The sequence below is a fragment of the Podarcis erhardii genome (genome assembly GCF_964252035.2).
Source record: "Podarcis erhardii genome assembly, chromosome: 12".
Classification (NCBI taxonomy): Eukaryota; Metazoa; Chordata; class Lepidosauria; order Squamata; family Lacertidae; genus Podarcis; species Podarcis erhardii.
The window spans coordinates 1,866,482-1,889,872 of NC_138513.1; the positions used below are offsets into that span (position 1 = coordinate 1,866,482).

Genomic DNA, 23,391 nt, shown 5'->3' on the forward strand with positions numbered 1-23,391 from the left:
ACCAAGCTAATTCACACTTTCTCAAACAGCACGAAAACCAAAAGACAGCCATCTTTGGAATTCTCACTTCTTTGGATTTTGTAACCCAGTCCTCTAGCCAAATAATGTGCGTAAAAATGCACATGACAGGGCAAATAGTGCATATAAAAGTTTATACAGTGGTAACTTGGTTCTCAAATGCCTTGGTTCCCAAACACCAAAAACCTGGCAGTGTTTTTCTGGAGGCCGAACGTCTGATGCAGCTGTTGGATATTGTTTCCGGGGCACCTGCACCAACTAAAAGCCACATCCTGGTTTTTGAACATTTCAGAAGTCAAATGGACTTCCAGAACAGATTAAGTTCGAGAACCAAGGTACCACTGTATTTGGCACTTTTGTTTTGGCTATTTATTTTGCATTTTTGCTTTTGAGGCTTTTTCAGTTAATTTGTTTTTGTGACTGTGTGGAACCCAGTTCAATTACTGATTGATTGATTGATTGTGTGACTGCGGAAATGGATAAAAGCCCCCAATCCAAACAATGACTATCATCAGTGCAGGTAAGAAATGTTTTATTTTTTTTTTAATCATCTACAATACTGTCTTATACATTTTAATAGTACAATACATTGATTATTGCTTTCATTTTATGGATCAATGGTCTTGTTAGAGAGTAAAATTCATGTTAAATTGCTGTTTTAGGGGTTGTTTTTAAAAGTCTGGAATGAATTAATCCTTTTTGCATTACTTCCTATGGGAAAGAGTGTCTTGGTTTTGGAACGCTTTGGTTTTGGAACGGATTTCCGGAACGGATTAAGTTTGAGAACCAAGGTACCACTGTATTGTCAAAAATGGAATAGAGAAATGCATTATTTTAGGAGAAATTGCTTTGCAAGCTTGTACGTGTTAGACAAACTTTCATATAAATCTATGTATATTAGGAGTAAGTTGAACTAAGATGGGGTGAATTTTCAGCAGGACATGAAACAAATAAATACTCACAAATTGATGTGGAAATGTGGAGGACTGGACTTAAGAATCAAAAAATGAGAAATGAAGATAACATTTGCCCACCCCTAACCCCAACCTAAGCTATGGAATACAGTACAGTGCAGTGCAGTGGGGTGTCACGTATTTATTTATTCTTATTTAGCAAGATACGCACACACCTATATAATTTAAAATACTGTACTGATGAAAACAGACTTTAAAAACATTGAACATATCTGAATTATCAAGATATATCTACAAACCAATAGCTTTTTAAAAGTAATGTACCCAATGAAATTCCATGTCTCTGTAGGCTTGCCTGTGAAAGGGAAGTTTAAGCAACGTTTAAAAGAAGCCTGCCCAATGAAGGAGGGAGATTATGTGGCCCTTCTGCAGGGCCGTCTTAAGCATATCAAGCGCTGTGGTGCAAAGATCCCCCCCCCCATTTCCCAGAGTTGTCGCCCTTTTCCCAATCCTCTGCAGGGATCGCTCTCCTCCTGAGGAGGCTTGGGAAGGAAGCTGCATGCCCACCAGCCCTATGGTTGAGGGGGCACAGCTGGCGGGCGTGTAGGGAAAGGGGAGGCAAAGGCACGCAGCTCCCCCACTCGCTGGGGCGCCCCTGAGAGGCCAGTGCCCTGGCGCAATGCGCCACTAAGCCCAATGGGAAAGACGGCTCTGCACTTGTGAACAGTCCCAGTTCCAGAGATGGGAGTCGGGCAGGCCACTCCTTCAAGTAAACTGATCCCAAGCTATGGAGGGCTTTGTATACTAATAGTCGCCTCTCTAATGTGGCTGAGTAACAAACCAGAAGTGCAGATTGAAATGCTCTTTGATGGTGTTGAGGGGAAGGATGTAGAGAAACAAGCCTCTCCTTCTTCCTGTTACTGGAGGAATCTCTGTGAAAACGAGACCTGTCCTTGGGTATGTTTTTGCTAGAATGAACTTAGTTGAACATTGAGGAAGTGAGCTTCCTCTGCCTCCGAAACCTCAAATCGGCCTGTTTCCTGTTTCTGTGAGAAAAAACACATAAAGCTGCAAGTACGTTTCAAAGGGAAGCAAGCGTGCAGATAGAGATATCCGCTCTGCCTGCACCTAACTTGCTTCACCTCAAAAACGAACGGGCGTGGACAATGAAGTCCCCTCTCCACAGCGTCCTGGTGTTGCATCTGATGGGAATCTTCACAGGAGACAATCAGGTATGAAAAGGCACCTTGGAGGGTGGAGGAGGGGGCAAAGGTGGCCTTCAGTCCAGAATTCAATCTTAAATCTGGAGTTTGGGTTTCACCAGCCTCCTCTTAACAGGACTGGAGGAACCAGTAGCTGTGGCCAGGAAGGCCAGATCTGGAAGATGAGAAGCCACCAGTGTTGCCTACAGGGTTTCAGGCAAGGGATTTTCCCAGCCCTTTCAGGAGATGCCCACCTGGGACCTTCTGCTCTAACACAGGGCTTTGGCCATTCCTCAGACTCGGTCCAGGCATTCTCCAAGGAGGTCAGTCACTGACTGCTCACCTCCAGGGTCGAGGGTGCTATACATTGGCAAGGGCTGGCTTTTGCTGATTGGTCAGTGGGCACTGTAGGTAACTGGATGCCAGACGAGATGGAGCCTGGAAAACATAAGAGCCTGCCTGTTGGATCAGGCCAGTGGTCCATCTGGTCCAGCATCTTGTCCTTACAGCAGCCAACCAGATGGGAAGCCCACAAGCGGGGCATGAGTGCAAGAGCAACTGGCATTCCACCAACTGGTATTCGGAAGCATTACTGCACGCAGCTGGGGAGGCAGAGCAGAGCCGTCACGGAGAGCCTTCTCCGCCCCCTAAAGATCCGGCTCTTTACTGAAGAAGTTGTTCACAGTTCTGCCCCCCAACACCCAACAACTGGGGGCAGAGGGATCAATGCCTTTGTATGGAGCTGGAGAAGTCAGACGGAAGGCTTGCTGAGAGCCCTAGAAGATACCAAGTGAAACATCGCTTCCTTGTTCTCAGTGCTAACTGGACACAATTCTACTTCACTTTGGGCATAGATATATTTTCATTTTTTGCCCATGTGCAGTTGGAAACAGCCTCAGCACACGCCCCAAACAAGGAAAGGGGGCAGTTTGTAAAGAGGTCTCATTTCCTTTTTATTGTTTTCTTAGAGCAGGTAGTGATTCGGGGAACACCTTACTGATTCATAAAAAATTATGCACTGCTTGATTTGTGAAAACTAAACAAACCTCAACGTGCTTTACAAAAAAAATAAAAAATAGAACAACAACAATTTATTATTTATACCCCACCCATTTGGCTGGGTTTCCCCAGCAACTCTGGGCAGCTCCCAACAGAATATTAAAAACACAACAAAACATCAAACATTAAAAATGTTCCCTAAACAGGGCTGCCTTCAGATGTCTTCTAAAAGTCAAATAGTTGTTTATTTTCTTGATGGGAGGGTGTTCCACAGGGCGGGCATTGCTACCAAGAAGGCCCTCTGCCTGGTTTTCTTATCAATAAGAAAAATCAACAATGTAAAACTTTCAAAAAAATTAAAACAACAATGGAGTAGAAAGAGATTGAAGGACACTCCTTTTTTGGAGGTTTTATAGCAGAGGGTGGGTGGCCATCTGTCAGCGATGATGCATGATAGGAGCCTCTGTCGCAAGGTCTCACCTTCCCAGCCTCTTCATACACTAAGCTGCTTACCCATATTATTCTTTTCTGCTTGAGGTCTCCCATAGCTCCAGCCCAAGACAAGACCGTTTTTTAGGCAACGAGTTAAAGCTTGACATGGCCCTGAATTCCTTCGATGACCAATACGAGGGCTGTGAACAGACGATGGAGAAGGAGATTGCACGGCTAAACCAAACCGAGCTCCTCAAAAACAAAATGTATGCCAACGCCTGGAAATTAGCAGCCAACTTGACTCCTTTGGATGCCCTGCCAAATGTGATGCAGTGGGTACAGCTAGAGAAGACCTTTTCAGGGATGGCACCCTGGTTATGGAATGCCCTGCCCAGAGAGACTTGCCTGGCACCTGTGTTAGGAAATCACTAAAAGATGGAAAAGTCATGAAAATGCCCTAAGTCGCGAGCCAGTGTAGTGTAGTGGTTAAGAGCGGTAGTCTCGTAATCTGGGGAACCGGGTTCGAGTCCCCGCTGCTCCACATGCAGCTGCTGGGTGACCTTGGGCCAGTCACACTTCTCTGAAGTCTCTCAGCCCCACTCACCTCACAGAGTGTTTGTTGTGGGGGAGGAAGGGAAAGGAGAATGTTAGCCGCTTTGAGACTCCTTAAAGGGAGTGAAAGGCGGGATATCAAATCCAAACTCCTCCTCTTCTTCTTCTTTATATGTGTTTGGAGTTTTAAGAAGTGGGAAATTTTTGGTGTTGCTGTGAACTTTGCTATATGGATGTCATCATCTGTTCCTGTTTTACACTTTGTTGTTTACAGGCAAACACTGCTGTTTGGCAGTGTATAAATGCTGGAAATAAAAATACAGTAGTACCACTGGATACGAACGCATCTCGTTGCTCACGCGTCGGGTAACGAGCTGCGCTAACCCGGAAGTAGTTGCTCCGGGATGCAAACTTTGCTCCGGGATGCGGGTGGGCCATGCGCGCACAGCGGGAGACTCACTTTTGATAATGGCGCCTCATGTTAAGAACAGTTTCAGGATAAGAACAGACCTCCGTAACGAATCAAGTTCGTAACCAGAGGTTCCGCTGTAATCACTAAATGTCCCTCCTATTCTGTTCTGTACTACTGCTTTTCTCCTTACTCCACGCTGACAAAGCTCTTACCCAGATACTGAGAACTGAGCCAATCTTTGCTTCTTAGTTGTGAGCCTTTTGTAGATGGACATTCCATTAAGAAAATGAATCTCCAACCCAGACTCTTGTGAACTCTTCCCTTTGGGATGACAAAAGTGAATGTTTTCAAGCTTGTGAAACTAGAATGGTGTTAAAGCTGGATCACTTTCTGACCCTAATGGCATTTTATTTTCCCCTTTTGCAGAAGAATGGCTAAGACCTGTAATGAAGAAAGACAAGCAAGTTCTTGTGCACTGGGGCTATTACCCAGACAGGTAATGACAAGGATTGAAGTGCCAGCACCCATTTTTCAAAAATATTGCCCCTTGCTTATCTGGTGGGAGGGATACATTCTGTGCCTACCATTTAAAATTCAAGGTGGGTGGCTGCACGGATGTTTGTCCAAGAGCACTGCTGTTGTGACCCCTATAAAAGACCATTCATCATTAGATACATGAAATATCCTCACCTTGATAATACAGAATTGGTTCAGAAGTAACACCAAACCATGGCTTTCCCTAACCGTAGGATAGACTCCAAACCATATTTTCCCTTCCAAATAGACAGGCAAACTCCAGTTTGTGTGGTTTCCTTTCCCCTTCCCTTCCTTTATAATTCATAGATGCTCTCCCAAACAGCAGCCCCCCAGTGCAGTCCAACATAACAAACTACCATTTTCCTTAACCATCCTATGCAGGCTGTCTTCAGACTGTGATTCAGATCCTGTTTTGATGGCTGTTTGCAATCCATAGTTTTGTCCCCCGTGATTGTTAGTTCAGGCAGTACAACAAACCACATCTTTGGATTTGCATGTGATGTTTGACATTATGTCTATACCATCTTCTGCTGAGAGAAGCAGATAAGGTGAGAAACACGTAACCCACACCAAAAATCCATAATATATTCCTTCCTCATAACTGGCTGGAATCTGCCATCTGTTATACTGTCCGCATCCTTTCATAAACACACATTATGTTATTTTGGGTCAACTGTTGCAGCCTTTGCCTTGCAATTGCTTTGTTTTTATCATGTTTTTATTAATAGTTTTTAGGAAATGTTGATTTGTGTTGTGTTGTTTTTCTTTTAATCAGATTAGATTATATTAAGTGGCATAATTCTTGTAGAAATAAATAATTGCTGGGCTCTTTAAGGTGTTGAGCAGCTGTTCCATTGAAATAGTAGCTGAGGGCTCCTTTTGCTCAACTGCTGTTGTCTACTGCCTTGCCCAAAGATATGTTTTGCCACCAGATCTGCTATTTCATTACACTTCTTTCAACACATTTTCCCAGCTTCAGCATACCATGTCTTTTAAAAGGCTTCCTTCCTTCCTTCCTTCCTTCCTTCCTTCCTTCCTTCCACAATGAATGTGATGCAAAATCACTGGATGCCTTTATTATGGCAGTGCTACCATAATGAAACTACCTGAGGGATGAGTTCACATTGTTGCTTTTGAATTTCCTTTATAGCTATGACACTTGGGTTCATGCTACTGATATAGATGCCGAAATCGAAGACCCTCCGATTCCAGAGAAGCCGTGGAAGGTGAGTGTGTGCTCTTCCCTAAATTGCGCTGACGTAATTTCACAGCCTTCCGTTCCCAGAGGGAAATGGTATTTGAAAGAATGCAGCGTGTTGTTTCACACATGCAAAGTACGAAAGAGGGCAAGCAGTAAGTCTAGAATATCAATAGACAAAGCACTTGTCTTACTAAACCAAAATAATTCTTCCCATGGCAGCAGGAAAAGCTCCCTTTATTTATTTACTTACTAAGGTGTTCCTTAAAAACATAAACACTTCAAGTGGTGTACAAATAGTACAGTGGTACCTCGGGTTACAGACTCCGCTAACCCAGAAATAGTGCCTCGGGTTAAGAACTTTGCTTCAGGATGAGAACAGAAATCGTGGAGTGGCCCCATTAGCTAAAGTGGTGCTTCAGGTTAAGAACAGTTTCAGGTTAAGAACGGACCTCTGGAACGAATTAAGTACTTAACCTGAGGTACCACTGTATAAAAAAACCCAAAACCAATATTTTAAGACTACATTATAAAATAATAAAAACACATGTAAACTGCTTTGAGGTGTTTTTATTTTTTTACAATTGAGCTGTATGTAAATTTCATGAAATAAATACATTGAAACTGCAGAAAGAAACTGTTTAGAATTGAGCTCTTCAATGCTGCAAATTGTTTAAAAATTAAATGAGAATTTTTTATTTATTTAAGCAGTGCAGTGGGTGGCTCTTATCTCTCCTGGCAGAGATAAGCCCTCAAAGTAAGGCAGGAGGGGTTTGCCTGGACTTCAGCTCCTAGCACAGGTTATCCCATTACCACAGCACAGAAATGGTCCTTCGTAAACTATTTCATTAACCAGATTAAATGTTTGTTATTGTATTGCAAGGGTTTTTTGTTTTTAAGGGCCAATGTATCATTAAAATGCCCTAGTGCTGGAAATGAGAACTTGTTAGGGCAAAGGAGGTCTGTTTGATTAAAGGCTTGGAGTTCATGCTAATGATGACAAGGTTCGTAATTTCTGGAGTCTGTTGAACTTAGAGGCATTACAACACTGGCAGCCTTATTTCTGCTTTCAGAATCATTAGAGGCCTGTGTGCAGTAGTTGTGAGTGGAGGCTGTTTTCATTCGTTGAGAGAGAAAAATAAGGAAATTGTTTCAATAGAACTGCTTCTTTTCAGATAATTGCTGTACTTGTGTGACAACATGAAACATTATTCCCGGATTCATTAATTCATTTTCCTGCAGTCAGCAGAATAATAGTATTACGTGATGAGAATTAAGGTGAAGGAACAGAGGAGAGCTGTGTCAGTGGGCTGGAAAGACTGGGCTCAGGACTCTAGTGCCACATAAGATGCTCCTGAACTCTAACCTTGTTGAAACAAAAGCAAAAGAACCAGTTTTAAATTTCAGCTTTTTAAAGTTTTGGGCTGGCAAATTGTACAGAGGTGGGTGCTGTTTCCACTTGCCTTTTGTTGACCCCTCTCTGGCTATGAACTAAATATGCTGGGCTGTTTTGGTCTACATCCCTCTTGAGCCCCAGCCAGCACACCCACCCAAAATATCTGGAGGGCACCAGGCTGGCGAAGGCCAAGCTAAATCTCATGAACACGCCCTGTATACTGGGAATGGCTAACTTGTTGGACTCCAGATTTTGCTGGGCTCCAACTTCCACCATGGGAATGTTTCTCAGCTCTGCTACTGGAGATTATTTCAACGGTTGCTTTTGCAAACTGAATTTAAGACCTACATGAATAGCATGTCTCTGTAACCCCTGGAAGGCAACTGTATATTGTTGGAAGCCACCCAGAACTGCTGGGGCAACCCAGGCATATAAACAATAAAATTATTGTCATTATTTTAGTCTCTCTTTTGCATTTCTTCATTCTTGGTGGTTTTTGTGTTGCAGTGCTTTTTGTGATCTGTTTTGTGTTCTGTTCCTGTGTACTACTTGGGTATTATCTGAATGCAGAACAGTTTACAAATTCTGACAAATAAAAATTAATGTGGAAGTAAGGAGTTCTGACTTTCTTGCTTGCTGCAGTAGTTCATAACGTGGATTGCAATAATTTTTTAACATGTGTTTTCATAATGAGAGGAGCCTCCCTGTCTGAAATGCACTCTGTGCCTGTGTGTTGTCGCACTTGGTTTTGCAGGTTCATGCTAAGTGGATTTTGGACACAGATGTATTCAATGAATGGATGAATGAAGAAGATTATGAAGTAGATGAGAACAAGAAGTTGGTCAGCTTTCGCCAGCGTATCTATCTGAAAAATGAAGAAGTAAGACTTACCTATTTCATATGATGGATGTAATGTAGAATAACTGCATTAGTTGGGTGTTCTTTCGTTTTACTCTGCTGCTATACCTAAGCTGATTGTCTGGTTCTCGAAGAAATGCCAGTATTCTTCTTGAAATTAGTGTGGGACTTAGCTCTATGACTCAAATTTTCCTTAAAATGGCAAGTGAACAAGCTAAGTATAGCTGGCTTGGGAGGAGCCAGGGACCAGTTCTGTTGACCTTCCACAGGCCCATCTATTTCTCATCTTCGGCTGCTGGAGCCAAGTGGGGTTTTTAGACCAGCTAACTTTGCTTGAATCCCTTTGACTAGTTCTTTCCGTGTGTGTGTGTGTGTGTGTGTGTGTGTGTGTGTGTGTGTGTGATGTGTCAGTTTTTATCTGCAGCAGGTCATATGTTGAAGTTTTATCCTACCTTGTTTCCTTAAGTGGATTTTTGCAGTGCCTCTTTAAAGGGCTGGGTAGTACCCTTAAGTAGTTGGCAGCCTCTTCCTTACTAAGCAAAATCTGACAGTGCTAGGCCCTGGTAGATAGCAAAGTGCATCTTAGTTCTGGGCAGGTTATGCCTATCGCTGATTACCTCCCCCCCCCCCTCGTGACAGCCAGTCCATAGCCCTGAACGGAGAGATAGGAAGGCAGCCACAGGTGCCAGAAAACGGCGGCACTCCCCTTCACCGCCACCTCCTCCCACCCCAGCAGAATCGAGGAAGAAAGCTGGAAAGAAGGGGTGAGTAGTCTGCAGCTCCTGCAGTTTACAATAATTTATTTCTGAAATATCTGAGGGAGAGAGAGATGAGCCAGCAGCTCGGCTCAACTCCACATTTACAGCGGCCTGCTAAGATGCCGTCTCCTTGAGTCCATGAATGTTTAATGCTGCACATGGAGCTTCATTCCTTGATCATCCAAGGGGAATGTACCTCCTGCCAGTAGAAGAAAACTTGACGCAGTCATTACTTCCAATCTAATGAGCGCCTCACAGTTGACATGCGGAGACCATTAATAAGCAAATTTACTTCTCAATATGGCAAAGTCTGTCCTGATGTAACTCTGTTCTTTAATACAGTTGTCTGTGCAGTTGTTGAACGTAAAAAACGACAACTGTTTTCTTCCTTGTATGAGCCTAAGCTATTGCACACATTATTCATATTTGAAATTTGTGTGTGACTTTTCTGCCATACGCCCCTCAAAGTAGCTTAAATTAAAACAGTTGAACAGCATCATAGTGTATGTAATTTTTTAAAAGGAAGCATTATTGATTAAGATAACAGCTTTCTCCAGAAATGAATTCCTGAAATTCTGAAAGCCGGGCTCTTCACTAAAGATCCAGTCTAGTGAATTAATCTTCTCTTGTTCATGGTGGGTTGAAGCAGAGTCCTTATTCTGTCCTGATTTCTTGTACTATGTGTACACACGCAAAATGGGCTGTGCCTTAGACTGAGCCCCTGCTAAGCATGACCATCTCCTTAGCAGGGCCCCACACTTCCTTTTCAGTGACCTTGTATCAGGAATAGCTGGATTCAGACAGACTCTCTTGGGCCTTCAAACCACGTCTCTGTTATACACACCAGATCTGCCACTTAAGATTATATTATGAATGATTAATGGTCTGTTCTGGACTGACGACATTAAAAAGGCTCAAATGTGGCTCAGTGGGTGGGCAGAGAAGCTTTAAGAAAGGAGGCCATAATTGTCTACCCCTCTTTTCCTTATTACAATTAGACTTACCCCCAATTCCATATCTCCTAAAACCCCATGCCACAAATGGAGAAGAATGCATTTGCCTTCAATCGCTAATTTCTGCCAGGCGTATCTATCTAGGCCCAGAAAGTCACACCGCTACAAAATGAATACTGTTAGCTTCAGAATATTAATTAGAAATTCGTTGGAGTTGGAAGGTACTCCTAAGGTATCAGGTAAAGGTAAAGGGACCCCTGACCGTTAGGTCCAGTCGCAGACGACTCTGGGGTTGCGGTGCTCATCTCGCTTTACTGGCCGAGGGAGCTGGCGTACAGCTTCCGTGTCATGTGGCCAGCCTGACTAAGCCGCTTCTGGCGAACCAGAGTATCGCACGGAAACGCCGTTTACCTTCCCGGCAGAGCGGTACCTATTTATCTACTTGCACTTTGACGTGCTTTCGAACTGCTAGGTGGGCAGGAGCTGGGACTGAGCAACGGGAGCTCACCCTGTCTCAGGGATTTGAACAGCCGACCTTCTGATCGGCAAGCCCTAGGCTCTGTGGTTTAGACCACAGCGCCACCCGTGTCCCAAGGTACCCAGTACCTTAGTCCAACCCGCTGCTAAGCAGGATTCTCAACCAAAGCATCCATGACAGATGGCCATCCAGCCAGAAATATTGTGGTTTCTATTCACCTAGTGAATATCACTGCCCAGAACTTTCTTATAGGTCCATGGGCTCTGCCCATACTTTTGAGGTGCAGTATCACAGTAGTACAGAATGTAGCCGATGCAGCCATCTGTTAGGAAACCATTAGGTGACTTGTTGTTTGTGCTTAATTTGTCACAGGCAAGCAAGTCTGTATGGGAAAAGGCGGGGGCAAAAGGAAGAAGATGAGCAAGAAGATCTTACCAAGGACATGGAGGATCCAACCCCTGTGCCTAACGTAGAAGAAGTGGTACTTCCTAAAAATGGTACAGTGTTCCAAATACTTGCCCCGTGACTGAGCTGTCTCCGTACCATGGCTTTTGCCATGTCTTGTTTGTTGATGCTGATGATGGGTAATCTTGATGGAACTGAACTGGACTTTTTGCATAAAACCTGGGTTTGAGTGACTGCTCTTGCAGAGCACAACACATCCTTGCCATGCGTGCAGAGATATCTCTCCAACGCAGTGTTAGAAACAGATATGAAAGCTAGGAGCTAAATGGCACCTTAAATCGAGATTATGAGTGTAACAACAGAGTGTCTAGCCGCACTTTTTTAATAACAAGAATACAGAGCTGAAAATGAATGAATATTACGTTCATTTTTCACATAGTCTAGTCCTTCCACTGCCCACCCCCCTATTATTCTTAAGAGGGTCTCTTCCCCAGTCTTCAGAGGGTAGCTGGAAGTGGGGAGGCAGAAAAAGTTCCTCCTTTCCTTCCATTCTGCAGTTTTAATCTGAAATCTTAGGTGCGGTACTGCGCCCAGGGCTCAGAAACTGCTCGTGCTAATGACATTTCCCTGTCACAAAATGCGCCTAGAACAATGGGAGTTTCGAACACTGCTCCAATGGCGCACCCATCAGGCTTACTCACAGAGAGTAGCAGATCTTTGCACCTCTCCTGCATTCAAAGCAGAAGGGAGAGGGTGTGTGTGTCCAATCCTTGGAACTCAGTGTAATATGAGCATGATTTGGGAGATTTAGGGATTTCCTGTTTTCTTAGGGAACCCCCTGCCCCAAGAATTAAAGGCCAATCTTTGCTTCCCTTTGTGAAAACAATTGTTCATGTTAAAAGTCTGAAGGTGATATGTTCAAGCCCCTGCTGGAGTTGACCTACAAAAGAGGTGGCCCAACCTCCAGTGCTTCCATTCTTTCGTCTCTCCTTCCTCCCGAAGCAAGCCTGACATTCTTCTCCTATCCAGAACTTCCTCCTTCTTCCTTCTAAAACTGCCTCTTTTGTCTGTGTTTGCGGACCGTAATTGGCTCACAGTTATGTGATCAGCTCCACTACCCAGAAATCTTTTCCCTCCCCCCCAATGGATAAATCCCCAGCTGCCAACATAAATGTTTGTTTTCCCCTGAATATATTGTGGAAGTGCATTTGGTTTCCCTTGCTTCGGAGCATCGAAAATATCTAGTCTGTATTTTGATCTTGAATAAACCCCTTCAGAGCTGGCTTTGTGTACATTTTTAGCTGTTGGAAAGAGGAGTGTGTTTCCTCAGCAAAATGTGTGCTTAAAAGATATACTGCCATAATTCTCTGCTGATCTGGAGCTGGAGCTGCCTGATCGGTTATTGGAAGGCTCTGTTCCTTATCTACCACCATCATCATGTCTAGCACAAGATGTAGACAAGGCACCAGAGACTGTGCTAGACAGATGACTGTCAGAAACATGAGAAGCAATGGGCAAAAAGTAACATTTTCAGCACTGGGCAAGAGAGTAATTTCCAGAATGTGTAAGAATAATAGCTCGCCGCAGTTACTCACAAAGGACCCTTGCGAGAACGCAAATCAGTTTTGCCTGCAAGCTGACAGCAGTGCCCCCTGGGCTTGCAGCAGGCGTGGTGCCTGTCATCCTCTTCTGAACTGCGGTGGGCAGATCAGCAAAGTAAACAGTTAAATATAGCAAGCTGTGAAATCACAAATCCTGGTGCAGGAATCCTACACCCATGTTTATTGGCCAGTCTTCTCCTTGGTTTCCTGCAGAGCTGGAACAAGGAAATGGCTTGAAATGAAATTTCAGAAGTGTTTCATTAGGCTGGCGAAGGAGCAGCAAGGCACAAAGGCAGTGCTGATGTCTACAGTGCAGCTTACTTAACTCCCCATTGCGTGGGCACTTCAGTCTCAAGCCACAAAACAAGGAAGGTCTATCGTTGAAGCAAAGGTCTTTCCCCCAGTTGTGTCTTGGAAGTCCTACACAGTCTCAGGGTGGATAATTATCACTGGCTACTCATCATGGTGGATTATGTTTATGCAGATTTTAATCTGTTTTTAGTTGTTATTTTAACTTTTTGAAAGTAATTATTAATAATAATAATTCTTATAGATAGTTGTATTGCTTTATCTCTTTAGTAAACCGATTCATGAGTTTTTCTAATAATCAAGCAGTGTATCAGTTTTATAAAATAAGTAACTTCCAGCTTCTATGAAATAAGTAACTCTGATTCTTTGGGAATCAGAGGTGGAGAGAGTGCTGTTGCTCTCAGCTCCTGCTTGCGATGATCTGCTTGGCCGTTGTGAGAACACAATGCTGAACTAGATGGTTCTTTGGCCAGGTCCAGCAACGGGCCCCTTCTTTTGGTTCTTTTTATTGGGCAAAGATTTTCAGTGGTCTCTGTCTTAAAAACCTGTTAAAATAAGACTCAACTGTAAGAGGGACTTGATGTTCCAGGCAAGAACCTGCTTTTCAAAATAACTACTTATAGCAAGTCTGAATAGAAAGGCTTGATGGTTCTTCCATCAAGTGTTAAGGTAGTAGGACAGCGTCCTTCAAAATTGCTGTTTGTAGAGTAGCAAGTCAGTCAGCTGGGCTTTGATCAGGAGGCCTTGGTCATCTGCCTCAACTTACATGCAGCCAGTCCTAGTCTTTGCTCATGAGGTTTTTTTATGAGAACCAGAAACATAACTGGATGATCCTAATGAACTGCTCATTACCTTTCATCCTAACCTTGCCCAGCCGAACACTGAGTTCTTTATTTATCAAGTGTAATTCACCAGCAAATACAAAGGAAGCCTGTTAGCTTGGGATGGGGGCTCATTGTGTGCAAAGCCAGATAATGAGGAAATGTGGTTCATAACCATATGATTGATGGTGGGGAGAGTGAAAAGGTGGCTAGGCTACCTTTGCATAATGTAACAACCCATGCAGTGTTACTGCAGAGAAGGCACAGCCTGAAATTCTCAATCTTGTTTAATTTTTGCAGTAAATCCAAAGAAAGATAGTGAAAACACTCCTGTGAAAGGAGGAACAGTAGCAGACCTTGGTAAGTTCTTTGGTTGGTTTTTTTAAATGATGGATTTTCCCCTCTTCTTTGAGGCTGGCATCTATATTTGCTTTGTAACTCAGCCCGTTCCAGGGGCGTGTGTAAGAGCAATTTTCTGTAGAGGCTTATTCTTACTCTCTGGAGAGCTCTCATCCTAAAGGAGGATGCAGAGGGGAGAAGCCTCCAAAAGGCTGCCAGACGATTATTATTTTTAAAACTGCCCCAGGCATTTAAAATTATCTCTGTAGGTAGGGGAAGGGTGATTCTTCACTAAAATAGCTGACAGTGCCATGGCAAGTCTTTTTATATCCTGCCCTACTAAAACAATGTTCAGGGAAGCTCACATTTCTTCAAGACAATGCCACTAGTGTTAACTGAACCTTCACAATTTTTCTGACAGTTACAAATCACAGACTCACGAATGAAACTGGCTATTTGTTAAATGCATTTGAAACCGTGTGAGTCCCAAAAATGTTTGTAATTTTGTGGGTTAAAAATAAAATAAGGTCTTAGATTATTTCCCCTAAATATCTGCAGGTGGAAGCATGCTTTTCCAAGCAGGGTAGTGATAGATTTGTGGCTGTAACTGGCAAAAAACTTTTATTGCTTCCCAGCTTGTCTTACCTTTAGATGGGAAGGAACCCCAAGTAGGGGCCTCTCATACTGGTCTTAATGGGCAGATGGTCTCATGGAGTGAGACACAGTGGATCAAGGCCAAGTAGGGCTTTATAGGCCAGGAGTTCAATAGCGTCTGACTTGCTTTTTTACGTCAATGATTATTTATATTATGCTTTCCAACCAAGAGGGCTCCCAAGGTGGTTCGCAGGAAAAAACAGATACATAGAAATACAAAAATACAAATACAAATGATACCAATTCAATATATTCCAACAGTGTTTTAAAACAAGGCACATCCATGTTTCTACCAAAAAGGTATTCACAACAAAAACGTTAAGGGAAATCAAGGATACTTAAGCAACATCTTTATCTTATTAAGATCAGGGGAATGGAGCAAGGCAGGTGGAAAAACAGGTGCCCAGTGATGGTCCCAGCAGACACTCCCCTGGGCATCCCTCCTCTCTTCCCCACAGGGCCACTGAGCCTTACAATGGGCAGGTGAAGGGCCACTCCCAGCTAAAGCAGGAACAGGCATGATGGTGGTGAGTTGGCCCCCTGCGTCCCGTGCCACAGGTCCCTTTCCCGGTCCGGGAAAAAGGTGGGATATAAATAAATGCAGGAGAATAATAATAATTGGAAAAAAATATTTATACCCCGCCCATCTGGTTGGGCTTCCCCAGCCACTCTGGGCGGCTTCCAACAAAATATTAAAATACAGTAATACATCAAACATTAAAAGCTTCCCTAAACAGGGCTGCCTTCAGATGTCTTCTAAAAGTCAGGTAGTTGTTGTTCTCTTTGACATTATGGTGGGAGGGCGTTCCACAGGGCGGGCGCCACCACCGAGAAGGCCCTCTGCCTGGTTCCCTGTAACTTGGCTTCTCGCAGGGAGGGAACCGCCAGAAGGCCCTCGGAGCTGGACCTCAGTGCCCGGGCAGAACGATGGGGGTGGAGACGCTCCTTTAGATAATAATAATAATAATAATACAAGGCTGCTGCTTAAGTGAGTGCCCATTTACTGGCCCTTATGGAATACACCCGTGCTCCTTTTCTTTCTTCTGTGACAGGCTCAATGTTTGCCAAGTCACATGACTTCTCCAGCAATGGCTTGTGCATATTTTTCTGCTCTTGTTCTTGCTGCAGTTCTTGCCCCGTTGAGGCGCAATGATGGTAAAGCAGCCTTCCTTGACCAGGCGCCCCCCAAGGGTTATCGGACTACAACTCCCAGCAGCCTTAGCCAACGTGGCTGTGGGGTGCTGGGGCTGATGGGAGTTGTAGTCCAAAACATCTGGAAGGCACGAGGTGTAAAGGCTCCTTAGTTGTGCCGTTGTGTTTATTTCTCTCTGCTCATTTATTTTGCAGATGAGCATGATGAGGAGACGGTCGCTACGGGAGGAAAGGTAAACTGCTAGCTCTTTGTTTAGAGAAGAATGAGTGAAAATGAACTAAAGTGCCGCTTTACCTGATGTCACTGTGATGTCAGGTGGGTAACCCTGCCCGCCTGCCAAATTGGGCCCTCCAGCAGTTGAGAAGTTTCAAGATTTGGCCTTGTGGCCAGGAAACGTTTCCCACCGCTGCCCCCCGACATCACTATGGCCTTTTGACCTTTTTTTGTGCTCTGCACAGCCAATAGCTGACCTCCCAAACAACTCTATATCTTTCCTCCTGCAGGAAGACGAAGATCCCAACAAAGGTGACCAGAGCCGCTCGATAGATACCGGAGAAGACAATGTCACAGAACAGACAAATCACATCATTATCCCCAGCTATGCATCCTGGTTTGACTATAACTGGTACGTTCTAGGGTGCAGGGAGCCAGGGAATAGTCACAGGTCCAGAGTCTGCTATGTGTGACAGCCACTTTCATGTTAGCCTGCTCTCATGTTCCTGTGATGTATTACACAGCAGTAAAAACTACCTCAATCTGAAAGTTGCAACCTTTGACATTAACCTTCCTTTCCACTCTACATCACATATTTTCATTTTGTAACTATCTCAGCTAAACTGGCCTCTATGCACCATTTGTTGTAAACCGTTCTGGCTGCTAGATAACTTGGCCCAGGTGTAACCCAGGAATCGTATGGCCAGTTAAAACTAACCTTGCCTTCTGCCTCAGCATGGTGGGCCATGACCAGTTTAAGCCTGTAGACTGGCTGTTAGCAGCTTCCTGCCTGGAAGGGCTGTTAAATAAGTGAAACAAACCTCTTTGTAGAGCTCGGCGCTGCAGATGTTCAAACCAGGTTGGATAGATGTTGTGCTTGGGTTGCAAGATGAGCTGTTACTGTTCCCTTTGAATGGATTCTGAAGTGCAGGAATAAAGAATGAGGTGCACCCATCCGCTTCTTCCCTCCTCCCTAAATGAAGGCAGCATCTCCTAAATGTTTGCGTTGAGGTCACTTTCTCAGCCAAAACAGTGGATAAATCCAAATCGCTGCTGAGTATGTAATAGGTCTCAGGCCCTGGAACCTGAGAGTTTTATCCATCGCTGCTGTGCTGCTCATACAATGGAACTTCCTCCTGTTGTAAATAAAAATATGCCCTTTTCCCTTATGGGGTATCCAAGAGCCCATATAGAGTCCTTACATAGGTTCCCTATTGGTAGGAGAAAATAACAGAGGCCAACCAGAGAATATTGAGAAGCAAAGCAGCTAGTAAGCTTGATCTTTATTGATCTGTTGCAACAGGATACTCCCCTCACACGCAGGAGAGGAGGAGGACCCAGAACAATGGCGTGCAAGGCCTTATAAAGACTTTTGAAATTGCCACCCTGTAGATCAAGACCACCCCCAGAAACATTATGCATTCATCACAGAAGGGGTGTAACCTAAGACCACCCCTCAGATACATCCCACCTATATCACAGAAATTTAAATGTTGTTTTTCTCTTGTCCTTGTTTATCTCCTGTCTGGCAGGTTACTTGATTGGATTTCCTGGGGAGCCTGGCCATTCTTTTGTAGTGGTAAAATACTTATTTCCTGGGCCAGGTCACAGGCTCACACCTTTATTCAAACACAGATTAAGACAGGATTTGTGAAGGAAGAGACAATGAATGGGGAGGCGTTTCCATTTTGACCATGCAGAGAAACATTTGCTCAGTTTAGGAATCAAAATGTTTCCAGGTTTGCTTTCCTATGCTGATCTATGTACGTGTGGTTATGAACATTGCCATATATCTAAGACCATAAAATTCCTATCACACTCCCCCGACCCCACTCCCCTGCAGTCCCCCTAGGTAAAGGGACCCCTGACCATTAGGTCCAGTTGTGACCGACTCTGGGGTTGCGGCGCTCATCTCGCTTTATTGGCTGAGGGAGCCGGCGTACAGCTTCCAGGTCGTGTGGCCAGCATGACTAAGCCGCTTCTGGCGAACCAGAGCAGCGCACGGAAACGCCATTTACCTTCCCGCTAGAGTGGTACCTATTTATCTACTTGCACTTTGACGTGCTTTCGAACTGCTAGGTTGGCAGGAGCTGGGACTGAGTAACGGGAGCTCACCCCGTCGCGGGGATTCAAACCACCGACCTTCTGATCAGCAAGTCCTAGGCTCTGTGGTTTATCCCACAGCACCACCAGCAGCCCCCCTACACACCCTCAAAATCTGCTCCAGAAGATTGTTGACCCTCAGAGCCGATCTGAGGAGGGAGGGGCTTGGGGAAAGGAAAGGAAATGAAAGTCCCGTTGTGTAAGTTAAACACCACTCAGGTAGCGTTCGATAAAACGCTAAATCTTCTGCATTATGGCTTATCTTAGACTGCACTTAATTTTGTACACATGTAGGCTTTTTGAATGTCAGAGTTAGACCTTCACTGCCCATTGAAGTGATTATTATTATAATTATATTTTTATTTATTTGTACTCCTCAAGGCAGCTTTTACACGTAAAAAGAACCAAACTATTCCCAATTCCTTTAAAGAAAACTGAGCAGCACACTGGATACCCCCCCCCCAAATGTTCCGCATTTTTTTTTCTTCCTTGCTGCTATGGGACCCGTCTTCCTCATGCAGTTGTAGATATGAATAAAGTCATGTCTGATTCTTCCGGCCCTGAAGTGCCTTGCTCTGACGTATGTGGACGCAGCTTGTCTAATGGCTGTCTGGGGAAAGTGTTTTCGTATCCAAAGCATGCCCAAGCACTTGTAACTAGGCTAGACACTACCCTCTAAACGGAATGCAAATTGGCCTGGTATAATTGCCGTTCTGAGACTTGCGTCATTTGGTTGCCAAAAAGGAGGAGGTATTTTTACATCCATGTCCGCCTGTTTCCCTTCATTTCCGTGGTGAATCTTTCAAACGTTAAATCTTGTGTTTCAACCAAGTCAGGCACGATAGGATGTGTAGGTATCCTTTGCCATTTGTCCTGTCCTGCTAATTCAATTAACCATTTCCATATACAGCTTTTAGTGCTAGAGAAGAAGGGTTTTTCTTTAACTCAAAGCAAATTTTGAGTCAATTTTCCTCCTAAAGCCTCCAATGCACTATATCAATTTAAACATGTGACAGAAACGTTTGTAATAAAAACCTGGGTACCATAAATAAAATTAACACAGCACCAGCATCAGTAAATGATGCTTAGGTCTGTTACCTTCATGTCCTGCTGTTGGGCTTCCCCTGAGAATGTGGTTTGCCACCGTGGGAAACTGGATGCCGGTCTGATCCAGCAGGGCCTGCTTTTCTGTTCCTGTGTGTTAAAAGTCAGTGGCCAAGCACTCTTGGGGGAGAAAGTCCTAACACTCAGCTCCGGCCTAAATCCCGAGAAACGCCTTCTATATATGCAGCTCTATTATGGGAGAGGGGGCAGTTGAGGACAATTAAAGTAAATGCATTTGAAGACCTTCAAGTCAGGAACTTCTGTTAATGGCAGTCTCTCTTGGAGGCTATTAAAGCAATTTGTGGAAGAAAATTCACATTACCCAATTATTTTCGACCTAATCTTTCAATAAATGAACTAGCCTTTCGATCGTTCTCTCAAATAGAAAATCCATTTCATAATTCAATTGATGGTAAAGGGATTATATCCAGAACACTGCACATTGTGGTGTGTTGCAGATAAAGCAGAAGAGTGCTCTGTATAGTAAAGGAATTGGGAGCAGAGCTGAAACCTCAAGATCCATATATGTTGAGTTGGTGTGTTTTGGTTGTTGTTGTTTTTTAAAGAAACTCTTGTTTTCTTTATTTCTTAGCTTTGACATGCCTGTTTGCTACACCGCATAATGTGTAAAGCAAGCACTTCTCTTTACTTTGGACATTGTGACTGTCCTACAATTCTAAGACTGTAACATATTGAAGTCGATAGTAATGCTGTAATAGCAAATCTGAAAGCTATGGGTTCCTGCAGTTGTGACCAATACTACACTTCGTTCCAAACTTATTTTCCTGCAAATATAGATTCAGAATGTTATTCCCTCCTCCTTTGGTATTAGTGATCTGGAGACTTAAGTTTAAACAACTTATAAAGATATATTTATAGAAAAGGTGCTTGTCTTGGATAGATGTCATGCAGTTATCCGTGGCTGCTTAGTTCATAGTGTGTGATCAGAGTGCTGAGTGAATCTGGGCATGTTCTACAGTGACCACATTCCACTTTTCCTCCTGACACAGTATTCATGTAATCGAGCGCCGTGCTCTTCCAGAATTCTTCAATGGGAAAAACAAATCTAAGACCCCAGAAATGTAAGTAAAAACAGAACAATGTAAGCATGTATTGTGTCCCCCTCTTTGCTTATAACAGGTACAACGGTTATTCCCAGGGCCATTATAGCCAGGTGCAGATGTAACAATTTCTGACCTCTTGCAATGGGGCTTTTGACATGCTCTTTAGCTAGGCAGTTCCCTGACGCCATAAGCTGCTTTTCCTGCATGCATGCCTGTCTGAGACAGCACAAGGAATCCATCTTTGATCTTTCCGTGTGCTGCAGACACTGTCTTTAGAAGCAACTCACTCAGAGGCAAGTAAGTTTTTTGAGGGCTGAGTGCAGTCTGCATCCAGCATAATGTAAGGACATGGAAGTAACTACAAAGTTGGTGTTGGAAAGACGGGTTTGGAGAAACGCGGAGTTTGTGTCAGTTTCATAAGGATTTCATGCCATGCTGAAATTCTACGTGTTTTGGGCCGTATCCAGTGCTGCAGCTCTGCTGGTCCAACAGACCCCCCATGAGCAGAAGAGAGCTTCCTCTTTTGTGCTCTCCTGCCCCTTCTCCCACCATCAAAATCTACTCCTGAGGTTTGGAATTTTGATAGAAGCAGGAGCCATGAGGCTTCTTTTCCTTGACACGAGTTGGGGAGGGGGCATCTGCCCCTGTCCTCCACTTTGGATGATCATTACGGGGTTTTTTTTAATTATACCTGCAAACTGTCTCCTCTTCTGTCCTGTGTAACAGAGCTGTGGACATCCCTTATTGTGCACCAAGCAGCCTTCCTCAATGCTTCTGTGCTCCCAAGGGTTCACTTCCAAACACTTTTATTGTGTAAATGATGTTGTCTTTTCTTTTCCTCTCTTGATTTTTTTTATACTTCGTATCTTTGTTATTTCTTTATTTTTTTCCCTTTTCCTCTTTTTTGTTCCTTTAGAAATTTTTTATTCTCTTTTTTTTTTTAATAAATATTTATTAAGGTTTTTAAATATAAATACACACATAATAAACAATCTTACTTCTTTTGCAACAATTTCATCACTTCTTTGGACTCCCTCACGTCTCCCGCTCCCATTTACATCGTTAACATTTTTTTCCAAACAAATTATCAACTTGTTTACAATCTCATGTCCACTCATTCAAATATAATCTAGCACTTCTTCCAAAAAATTTTTATATTTTCTTTAGTCTCACTTATCATCAAATTTAAATCTAGTTTAGTGGTGGCCAGTTTTTTATAATCTAGCATCCTTCTTAACATTCAACCAAATTACAATGTTTTTGTAAATACATCTTAAATTTCTTTGTAAATACATCTTAAATTTCTCCCAGTCTTCACAAAGAAACCAGAGGCCTTCCTTCTGGGTATTGTCGGCCAGAAGGTGTTAAAGAAGGATCGAACATTTTTTATGTATGCAACAACGGCAGCAAGGATTCTCATTGCAAAAAACTGGAAAACTCAAGATCTACCCACACTGGAAGAGTGGCAGATGCAGCTGATGGACTATATGCAACTGGCCGAGATGACCGGCAGAATCCGTGATCTGGGAGAAGAGAAGATGGAGGAAGACTGGGAGAAATTTTTTATTCTCAACATAATTTTCTTTTTCTTCATATGTAAAGAGATAGCAAGTTTGTTTAGATATGTAAACATTTAATCAATAAAATTAAAAAATAAAATAAAATAAAAAAGGGTTCACTTCCAAAGCCTGATTCCTTCCCCCCCCCCAAAAAAAAACAACAACAACACACACACAATAGCTGGATGGCTTTGGGTTCTTGTGCCTGGCCTGGGCCTCCGGGCGGGGAGGTTGGAGCTCCAAATAAAAGATATTTTGCCGGAGGCTGTAGGTTCTGAGATGCTGTTTAAATCCGGTAATGCAGGAGAAAGAGGCCTGTCTCCCCGGGAGCCAGTGCTGAGAGGTTTTGCTGCCAGGCATCTGGCTTACATCCAAGAGTGTAGTTTTAACCTGCACTTTTTAAGGGATGGAGGCACCAAGGAAAGTACTAAAGAGACACAGCTCACCTGGGCTCTACTTTGCATTAGTTTATTTTTTCTGTGCGAAAATGAAGTGTTTAGAAGATGAATCATTAAGTGGGCCAACAAGATAAAGAGAAAATGTATTTCCCTTACATAATGAAAATAGCTGTTGGATAATATTTTCCTGCTTTCTGCCTCCTGAGCTCCGTAGTTTCTATCCTGTATCCCTCTTCTTAATGTTTGCTGTTCTCTCTCTCCAATTTTTCTTTTCTTTTCTGCTTTTTGTTCTCGCCTCCACCCCCCACCCGGTTCACCAGGGAAGAGTGCGGAAGGAAGCAGGCTGATGTCCCAGTTGGTCTTCCTCAGCTGCTCTTCCATGTGTGAAAGCCTCTCAGGCTTACTGCATAAGGGAAGTTGCCTTGGAATAGCCGGCACCTTCCTGCCCCAGAGGCGCCCTCCTTGGTGCCCCTCTGTAAGGCTCCACTGAACTGAAACTCAAAACTTCTTCTGACGCCTGGGTTGTAACTAAAGGTATGTGTCCTATTAGTAAACCGAGGACACCCAAGTAGATGAGACACGGCACAAAAGCTGCACATTGAAGCCCTCATTTTCCTTTTTTTTTGCTTCGGTCCCTAGTCAAAGCATAACAGGAACTGGTTTTTGTTTGAAATAGGTCAGTGTGTCTGTTCAATTCAGAAACTGAGATTGAAGGTATTTTGCTTCTCTATAGACCTGTCCTCAGACAGGTTGTTAATGATCAACCACATAGTTAAATTGTCAATATTACCTGAAAAACCGCCTCCTTCCCTGTAGTAGTTTCTTCACCCTCAGAAGTTCGGGGGTCAGGAGGGTTGGCAGCAGCCTGGGAGGGCCTTCTCTATGGTGGCCCCTAAGTTATGGAACTCCATCCCCACAGAGGCATCTGTTCACCCTGGCTTTCGACACTTGAGGTCCATAT

The 23,391-nt window shown here is 43.7% G+C and overlaps 1 protein-coding gene across 1 annotated transcript in view; it reads left to right on the plus strand.

Moving 5' to 3' along the window:
* Positions 1-4,540: 4,540 nt before the first annotated feature.
* The window catches only part of SMARCC1 (SWI/SNF related BAF chromatin remodeling complex subunit C1), a gene marked incomplete at its 5' end in the record, with an annotated part of 77,145 nt that continues 58,294 nt past the window's right edge, over positions 4,541-23,391 (plus strand). The window contains 10 exons of the mRNA XM_081881762.1: positions 4,541-4,546; positions 4,895-5,025; positions 6,217-6,292; positions 8,415-8,540; positions 9,158-9,282; positions 11,080-11,204; positions 14,144-14,203; positions 16,184-16,221; positions 16,493-16,614; positions 20,420-20,491. Coding sequence (XP_081737888.1) covers positions 4,541-4,546; positions 4,895-5,025; positions 6,217-6,292; positions 8,415-8,540; positions 9,158-9,282; positions 11,080-11,204; positions 14,144-14,203; positions 16,184-16,221; positions 16,493-16,614; positions 20,420-20,491 — 881 coding nt within the window. The remainder of the gene's footprint in view (positions 4,547-4,894; positions 5,026-6,216; positions 6,293-8,414; positions 8,541-9,157; positions 9,283-11,079; positions 11,205-14,143; positions 14,204-16,183; positions 16,222-16,492; positions 16,615-20,419; positions 20,492-23,391) is intronic.